Source organism: Prionailurus bengalensis, chromosome A1, assembly GCF_016509475.1.
Source record: "Prionailurus bengalensis isolate Pbe53 chromosome A1, Fcat_Pben_1.1_paternal_pri, whole genome shotgun sequence".
NCBI lineage: Eukaryota > Metazoa > Chordata > Mammalia > Carnivora > Felidae > Prionailurus > Prionailurus bengalensis.
Window position 1 is genome coordinate 116,973,123 of NC_057343.1, and position 9,888 is coordinate 116,983,010.

The following is a 9,888-nucleotide window of genomic DNA, read 5'->3' on the forward strand; positions in this document are numbered from 1 at the left end:
CCTCTATCTCAAAATAAAGAAATAAACTTAAAAAATAAGAACTGATTGTTTTTCATTTCAGAAAAACTCAGCTAGTCAGTTGCAACAAACAATTCCCCAATGACAAAGTAACATAGTTCAAGGTTACTGCTACCTTTATTTTTATTTACATGAACAACAAGGTAATGGTACTTTTCACCCTTCCCTCAATTTACTAAATCAATCCTTATCACCAATTAGAATACACTGTAGTATCCTCTTGGGTTGCTGAGTAATTGCTACTTTCATGCAACAAAAGCAGGTTTTGTTTCATCCTTTGCCAGTTTAAAAAACACATGTGAAGCCTTTTGATGTCAGGAAATCCAAAAGCAAAGTGCTCCAAGTAACCAAATGAATCAATTCCATTTACATTTTTTAATCAGGTTCAAGCCTAAAATAAGTAACCCTACAAGGACACATTAAGTAAAAATTTTATTTTCGCATGTTTGTACATCCCAAGTAGAACAGACTTCTCCTGTTTTTACAATAAACTTCTAATTAGCACACGAATTTTCAAAACTAATTTCCTGTGTTTCAGTGAGACTGGATTCTGGAGGACATGGGAGGGGAAGAAGGGAAAGAATTATTAAAAGTACTCTTCTAAAGAAGAAACATGGCTATGTAATTCCTACGCAAATGTTTGTTAACTTGCCCTCGCATAAAAACAGTGATGTCATTCTACACAGCAGTACAGCAGAGTTATAATGAACACTAAGTTTTTAAATCACTGACAACTTAAGGAAATTAAGAATATTACTCAAAAATCTCCTCTCCCTAGAGTACCACATCTGTGAAAGAGGAGAATGTGCCCGTCTGAGGTTACATACACACTCAGCATCAACAAAGTGAAGTCATTTCTCCTTGCACAACAGGAAAAGTTGTTTTTGTTTTTTTTTTCCCCCTTACAGCTCTGAGCAATGAAAGCCAGGACTTTAAATGGCTCTGTATAAAAACACAAAAAGGGAGGGTCACAATCTATTAGTAAAAGCAGTTCAACATCAAGAACCCCTCTTCCTTTAAAATAAAATCTAAAAAATAACTTTTTAAAAATGCCTTCTTACCTTTGAAAATTATTTTATCTTTGCTTCATTTTCTCTACTCTAAAATACAGATTACTACATTTAAAGAGAAGATATAAGGAGCTGATAAATTTCTATCTGCAGTGTGCTCTCACAGCAAAATAATGTGTACTTTTCTCCTATAGCAATCACTAAATAAAATATCCAAACCTGATTCCAGTAAGAACAATATAAACTATTTTTACTATAACATCAACAATATTTACTGCACCAAGTTTTGTGGTTTATTTCCTAATCTAGTAAAACTATTTCGTCAGCTTTAAAATTACACCAAATTGACTAGAATACCAACTTTACAACTATCTGAAATTGTAAAATGGTTGCAAAACTTCAGGCACCATGACTATGTCCCTTTCTATTAATATTTAACATAACTAAACAGAGAAACCAAATATTTCGACTTGGCTTTACTAACTGTCATGATTCAAACTACAGGTCAACATCCAAACTAACAATTAAAATCACAAGAGAACTAACATAATAGTTTAAACAAAGGGCAGTTCAACCAAGCTACCGTGAAAAATTCAGATTTCTACATCCTAATTGCTTGAAAAGTTGCTCAACTGTTCAGATTTTGGCTACTGTTAATTTGTTCCCTATCAGGAATATATCTACTGTTTTTACTTTCTACCTGTGCCACATTTATCTTAGGTTTTACACTTCTGGATCTTTCAACCATTAGAGATCAACCATCAAATTACTTCAACAAGTAGAAATAGCAACACCGCTCCCAAACAGCAAATTCTGCATTGCTAGACACTTATCTAGTTGGTAGATTTATACCATTGTTCATTCTTAGTTCCTTAAATGTAAAAAATACCCGCAGAATGGTGGCATACCTCTAAATTGGTTTAAATATGGTACAAAGTTATTTTTAGTTAGGTTCAAGTTTTAAAAAGGCACTAATCATTCTTCTCAGAGACTAATCTACTCAAGTTCCTCCCATAATAAAAAAAAATTAAAGCTTAATTTGTCTCTCTTGGAAAAAAGAAGTGTATGTAATGCTCAAGTAAAAGAACATTAGAATTACAGAATACTAAACCTGATATCAAATCAGGGTGAGGATCATACCTATTGTTAATAAAAATAAGTCTGACATTTATTCTAACGATGGTCCTTTCAAACACTAACAAGGCTAAATGTTCTCTGTATGCACTTTCAAATGTAATTCTTATTTTTAAAAAATTCTCCTATCTTCTAGTGTGCAAAAAGGGAAGAAAACCCCCATAAATCCTTGTAAACTGGTTCTTATTCATAAAAAAAAAGGATACCAGAAACATTCATGTATTATTTGAGAATTGTGTCTATTCCCTCCTTGCATGCTAGAAAGATGCAAAGACAAACACTTGCAATTATTCAGACAGATCATTCCACAGTTGTAACTTTCATCACAGTTCTCAAAGCAGTATGGTGAGGTCAGCTCACAAACAGCTTAAGTAGCAAAACTAGAAATTGGTGGTAGTAGTATCAGGCTACATAACAGCCTCTCCAAAGAATATGAAGTAAGAGAACTGAAATGTGCTGGCAACATGCCAAGAGACTGGACAGAATATAGCTTTGAGCAATGAATACGCAGAGTTTACAGTATATAGCAATTCATCATCTCTTATCCTGTAGTTTGATTTTCCTTGTATAAAAACCAAAATAAGCCATATACAGGAGGTCATTTAACACTACCAAATTTCTCTACATATGTGTCTTAAAAGACATCTGGACATGCAATGATTTGGTTAAACTAAAAACATACCCTATAAAGGAATATGTAACTTCCATCTTATATGGAGATGAAGAATATGAAATAGATATTATTATATTGATATTATTCTACATAGAACAGCTTTTATTCTCTAAGGATTATACTGCCCTGGGCCTAATTCTAAATGCTTAGGTTTTTCTATAGTGCCAGTTCTAACTAATTATCTCTGCAACTGATTGCCTTTTAGAATTGGTTAACCTTCTCAGGAGATTTAATTAAGAATTTATCTTATCCAATCAAAGAACATAATTTTGATAAGAAACAACTGCTTTGACCTAGTCAAAATGTTACTTTTACAATTTCACCTTTGTTGAATCATATTTTAAAACAGAATAAGAAAACCTAATTCTTAAGTCTTTGACTTTCTAACTGTATTTTCTTTCTAAAGAAACAAAAGAAAATGTACCTATTTTAGGCAAAAGAATCATATTCAATTCAAATCAAGACACATTTTACACCTATTTTGTGCCAGACATTATGTTGAGAACAGAGGAAACAAAGATAAAGATGTATACAGTCTCAATGAGCTGACAATCAATCTAGTTGAGGCAAATGACCCACTTAGAAATCAATCATCTCTCTCTCTGTCTCTGTCTCTGTCTCTGCTATACTAGCTACAGGAACAAAGCTCTGGTATCACCCAGGAAAGTGTGAATAAGTCTGCCAAGGAGGACAGAAAAATCTTCAGAGAAGACAAGCTATGTCTTGAAGGATAAAAATTTCACAAGGGAAAGGGGATACTTCAAGCCAAAGAAAGAATGAACAAAATCAAGAAAGCACAAAAACATCTGACAGGGGCACCTGTGTGGCTCAGTCAGTTAAACGGCTGACTCAATTTCAGCTCAGGTCATGATCCCACAGTCCGTGAGTTCAAGCCCCGCATTGGGCTCCATGCTGACAGCTGGGAGCCTGCTTGGGATTCTCTCTCCCTGCCCCTCCCCTGCTCAATAGCGCATGAACCAGCTCTTCCTCTCTCTCAAAATAAATAAATATACTTAACAAACAAACAAACAAACAAACAAAACGGGTGACAAAGTCCGGTGACAAAAGTAGGGACAACGATTTCCGGTACATGTACGACTTATTCCTCTTCTATCGTCACCCATGACAGACATACTAATCAATTAAAGCATGTTTAAAGCCCACATGAGACTCAAAGTCCTTTTCAACAGATCACCCAAAATCAACGGAAGGATGTTAAATCCATGAGATGAAATTTGCACTATACTGAGCCTGGGACTAGAAAGTGGTGGGACTTGAGGCTACAGGGGTACATTAAGGACAGATTATAAATGAACATGAATGCTAGGCTAAGAAGTTTAGATTTCATCCTGTGGGCAACAGATCAAAGAATTTTATGAAAAATATGGATGTGATCAATTCTGGCAGATGTAGGAAGAGTACATTTGAACACACAGAATAAAGGCAGAGAGAACAGCTAAGAAGCTATTGCAATAATCCAGGTAAGATACAATGAAGCCCGAATGTCAGTGATGGCAAAAATCTACTGCAGGCTCTAAACAAAATGGAGTGTTTTGGATTCTATAATTCATGGTTTTAAACAACAGTTTGAGAAAAATTAGTATTCTAATTGGAATTCCCAAATAATATTCAAAAAAGAAAAGACAAATTAAGGTAAAGACTGGAATTAAAGAAGTGAATCACAATGATACTCAAGATTACTCAAGACTATAAATTCAGAAATAGTTATTTCAGGTTTAGCATCAAGGGGAACATCCTCATGACCAGACTAATACTCAGCAAGTCTTTTCTTCCTGAGGGCACTAATACTCTAGCCAAACAACAAACTCTATTCACCTTACATGCCCCCACAATGCAGAGTCAAATTCGCACTCCCAGTGGGATGCAGAAAGAACAAAAGTCAAATTGAAAACCAAAGCTTGAAACTATGTAGGAAGTTCCACTTTATCCAAACATTTACAACAATGTATTTATTTTACACAAAATAAATCTTATGGAAATACTACTACTATTCTACCATGAACTAAATCATATCCCAGCCTTTTAACTCTAGACTTCTTGGCGTGGAATACAATCTAGCTGTAGCACTTAGGGCAGTATGCAAAAAAAAGTAACAACCTAGCACTTTTGGAGAATGTTTTAATCAAGTATTCTGATTAAAACCAAAAACTTCATTATAGCCCAAAAGGCCAAAGACAATCAAAAGAGATTTTCTATTTTGGAAAAAGAGATTCTTTTACTGTTGCAAAGGCTAATGTACTGATGTGAAATCCAAGTGCAACGTGTTAACGTGCATGCTGGAAAAGCTACCATTACTGTTTAAGACCTAAGGATACTCATATTAAGAATAAAATTATCCTATAGTGAATGCCAACAATGCACCTGTACTATATAGATATATATTCAAGGGTTTTACTTTGTTACTGTCCCAATTCTTTTCTCTCCTAATAACAAACTGTCAAAGTGGGATTCTCCTCCTCTCAAAATAAGCTAAAATGAAAAATATGAACTACAGATATAAAATTTATGTGATAAATTGTTTATTCTGAGAAAACAAATCACATGTTTATCATAATCCCTCTCTTTTCCATTAAGAAAAGGAGTAGCTAGTCATGAGCAGAGTCTACTTCTCATGATGTCATTCCAAAGCCATTACTAAATGTTACACATGTTATGCTTCCTTCAAATCAATCACCAAACAAGTCATCTTCAGACTGAGGTCAAATTCCATTCACTACAAGATCTCCAAACTTGAAGTAATGGTCCATTTACTAAGTAATATTCAAAGACCAAATTCCAGAAAAACCCTCCCCTTGTACCTCCCCCACTTAAAAAAAGTCTTCTCCTTTTAGCTCATTGTAATGGAATGTGACCTGTAGTTAAGGGCTTTTCCATTCCTTATTTACTGTTTAGAGAACATGAAGCTCATCTATCCTCTCTCATAAGAGTAATATATTTCTTAAAATAAAAAGAGTGAAGTATAGGTGGTCAATCATATAACAATTAGAACAAACAAAAAGTAAATTGGTTTACTTGATTTCTCATGCATGACAGAATGAGTGTATTTAAATGATAAATGGATCTATTTTTATCTTACAACACTGGTCCAACATCTTAAAGGACCTATGATTTGTATGACTCCTAATAAATCAGGTAAGGAAGGAGAAGTTAAAACTACACCTACTTAAATAAATCTTCACACACAAAATTACTGTAAACTTCTTTTCATGACAAATCATTTTCGTCATTGAACTTACACACTTAAATATCTACCTGATCACAGAGAGAAGAGGAAAATATCTAACAAATGTACTGCAAAGTCTAAAATTAAACACATCTATCTGGGGTTCAGTTAGCATTTTTAAAAAGTATGTATTTGACTAGGTGATCCTCAAAGTTTCCATGATACTTTAACCCAAGTTTTAAAATGAACAAATTCTAGACAAAAACTTCTCCCACAATAACTCCCTTCAGGATACATTTTACTTACATTCTTCCTACACCTTCATACATGTTAGTCTCATCTATCAAAGTCATAATCTCTGTATCTGTAAGATGTGCATGCTTTTTCGTCCTGTTTAGCTGTTCAATCTGTATGTCTGCAAGCTTCACCTTCTGTTGAGTGTCAATAACTTTGGCTTGAAGCTCTGTGAAGGCCTAATAAAAAAAAAAGTCCTTCATTTAGTGGGTGAAACATTTTACAGGAAACACTTGAGTCAAATCCAAATATATTAAAATAAGCTGCTAACCAGAAACAAAGTTGTGAAATTTACCAACACAAACATCAATAAAACTCAATACAACTGTAAACAATCAAGCCACCATGCTAAATCATGAACTTACCCTGCCCTCAGAAAATGCAGTCTACATGAAGCAGAACAAATGCACCTTAAATAACCATATGAAGAAGCAGGTATCCAAAGAGTAATAAAACAATAAATGCAACAGAGGATGAAACACAGTGATTCAAAACAAAACTATAACGATTCACTACATTTGTATTACACTGCTAGGTTTCAAAACACTTTCCCACATTTATTTGAAATACTAACATGGGAATATTAATATGAGAACATTGAGGAATATAGTAATATCTCATTTACTCCTCTCAATAATCCTATGATTTAGGAATGGGAGTTTTCATCATCACTCTTTACAGATTAAAGTAACCAACTTAGGGGCTCCTGAGTGGCTCAGTCTGTTAAGCATCCGACTTTGGCTCAGGTCATGATCTCATGGTTCCTGAGTTCAAGCTCCACGTCAGGCTCTGTGCTGACAGTTCCAGGCCTGGAGCCTGCTTCAGATTCTGTGTCTCCCTCTCTCTCTGACTCTCCCCTGCTTGCTGTCTTTCTATCTCTCAAAAATAAATAAACATTTAAAAAACATTTTTTTTAAATAAAGTAACCAAATTAGTTGAAGAGATCTAAGTGGCTTGCACAGGGTTGAACAACTATTAAGAGGTAGGCAGGAACTTAACACTGAAACCCATTTCTTCTGACCTTTAGTTCAGGAATGTTTCTATTTTACAGTAACATTCAGGATACAAATATTTTTAAAATAAAGATTTAAAAAAATTAAAAAATTCAAGGCATTGGTAGAATTGCATCATAATCTTCATATGCACATACCAAGCCAAATTTGACCCTCGTATACACTTAAAGATAAACACAGTTCTTGGATACTCTTTATTTAAGGGCCTGGAATGACTTTCAGATGTTGTCAAATTTATGCCTTAATAATACCATTTGTGACTGCATTACAGGGCAAAGCCCTATACTTAACTTTTTTCAGACTTTGTTCTCACCTATTAGTAAGGTTTCAAAAGATTGATTTGGGGAGAGAGGAGGTGCCTGAAATTTCCTATTAGTCTCCACTACCCCCCCCCCCCAAAAAGACCTTATAAAGATATGAGAAGATGAAACCTTTAAACAAGTTTGTTTTTTACTTAAGCTAACTGGCTGTCAAAACTATGCAATTTAAGTCTCCAATCATCTTCTTAGTTTGCATTCATTGTCCAGAGGTTTCTTAACAACAAATTCAAATGCTGGGAGTTAAGTCCACTCACAGCTATACTCTATTGTTAGCTCTTTCACTAAACCCTGACTTACATTAGAACTTTTAACAGAAAAAAAGATAAACTTTTAGAATGCTTTAATCATTCTTCAGATTAATTCTGTTTTGCATGTAAACTTACAGGTGATCTGTACACATTGCTAAAGCAGCTGGTATACAGTTCAAGCTAAGATATTACAGCATTAGAGAACACCAGGTTAAGGGCTAAATTTACAAGTTTCAAAAGAAAAAACACAAAAAGCAAGGTACATACACATAAATCCTCAAAGCAATAACAAACAACTTCATTTAATAGGAGCAACAAATATTTGAGCTATCTTATTTCATACGCAAAGGTTCACCCAAACGAAGTGTTAAGACGTTAAATTTGCTCTTCTGAAGAACCTAAGCTAATAAACAAAAGGTGTGGAGTTAAGCAAAGAATAGTGGATTCTAGTCCCAACGTTGGACTACATCTTTTCTAGAATTCAGTTTCTTTTATAGAAAAGTATAGGTTTAAAGTTGATGAAGTCCAGGATCCTTTCCCTGACAACCCTTAAGTGGCAAAAACGTTTTTGGGTAACAACACATTTATAAACAACTGTTTGAAGAGAGAAACCCAATTCCTTCCGATACCGATTTTATTTGGAAAATTTTACGGGCTTGTTCTTGTTTCCTTTTTTTTTTTTTTTTTTTTTTTTTTTTTTTTTTTGCCAGGTCCTTCAAGAAAGGGGGAAGGGGAGATAGGGCTGGGAGTCAAAGCCCTGCTATGAGACTATCTAACTTTGAACTGTATGTACATACTGTGACCTTTCAAAGCATGAGTTGGAGTAAGTGGCCTAAAAACACAGGATGGCCTTGGAGTTTTTCAAAGCAAATGAAGATTAAGAATTTACAGATGCCTCAGACCTGGCAAGCCGTCCGAAGGGGCTCCAACTTGAAACGCTTACTTCAGGCCTTACTATGAAACTGAAGGCTCCACGCAACGAAACGGCCCTGGAGGTCAGAACGAGAAGACGGGCCAGCTATCCGCCCGCCACAGGAATCAAACCAGCCCAACCGGCTCTTAGGCAAAAGAGCTGCTCGCCCCCCACGCCATCCTAAGGAGACCCGGTCCCGCCTTAGGACTCTGGGAAATCACGCCCCAGTTCCCTGGGGCCTCTTTTCTTCCTCCGGACTCGAGTCTCACTCGATATTCTTGACCACAGTCCCCTTAGCTTCCAAAGAGAAGCCTCTGCCAGGTGAGGACCCTCTTTTACCTTCTTCAATTCCAGATCCACGGGAGCGGCCATCTTGGTTCAGTCGACGCGCCTGCGCAGTAGGAGAAAGCCGGAAGGATAGTGGGGGAGGGGCGGGCCTTGGAGGTTTGACTGTCCCCTTTCCTTCTGCGCCTGCGCATGGGTCGGATTAGCCGAGCTTCAAGAACTATTACGATACCCATTACGTCCTCCTCACGTGACCTATCAGGCCTGGCGCGCAGATTCTGAGGATGGTTTCAAGCTATTGGACAAATAGCTTACCTTGTGCTTGCTGAATAGAGTTGCATGCAGATTCGGCCAAAACCTTTTCAGGCATTCATTCCTTCAGCTAATCCCTGTGGTGTCAGGGAAGTGGAAAAATCAGCCGGAGCTTCAGGCAGGATAGTGTGGAGGAGACCAGAGGTCTTCGTTGAAATGTTCTTCCAAAGAATCTATTTCTACTGAAATCCCCTGGAAGACTTTCTAGACACAGTAGTTCTCAAGAGTGGCCAAATGAATTTATTAAAAGAGAACAGATTCTCTGGTCCTCATCACAAGCTTCATTATTTAGAATCTTTGACACTGGGGCCAGGAAATTTGTGTTGTCGAAAACTCCCCTTATCACCTGTAAGTCACCCATCAAGTCACCTGCAGACCACATTTTGAGAATCTGCTGTAAAAGCTTTGGCATTTGAACCAGAAGGATGAATAGTAATTAGACTTTAGAAATGGATGAAATGGATGTTTTACCTGATGTGGAGAA

At 36.1% G+C, this 9,888-nt stretch overlaps 1 protein-coding gene across 1 annotated transcript in view; it reads right to left on the reverse strand.

Annotated features, from left to right (window-relative positions):
• Positions 1-9,277, reverse strand: part of PFDN1 (prefoldin subunit 1) — a 71,106-nt gene extending 61,829 nt beyond the window's left edge. The window contains exons 1-2 of the mRNA XM_043576005.1: positions 9,147-9,277; positions 6,326-6,492 (exon numbers count right to left, since the gene is read on the reverse strand). Of these exons, the coding sequence (XP_043431940.1) occupies positions 6,326-6,492; positions 9,147-9,179 (200 nt within the window). The 5' untranslated portion in view covers positions 9,180-9,277. The remainder of the gene's footprint in view (positions 1-6,325; positions 6,493-9,146) is intronic.
• Between the last annotated feature and the right edge of the window lie 611 nt (positions 9,278-9,888).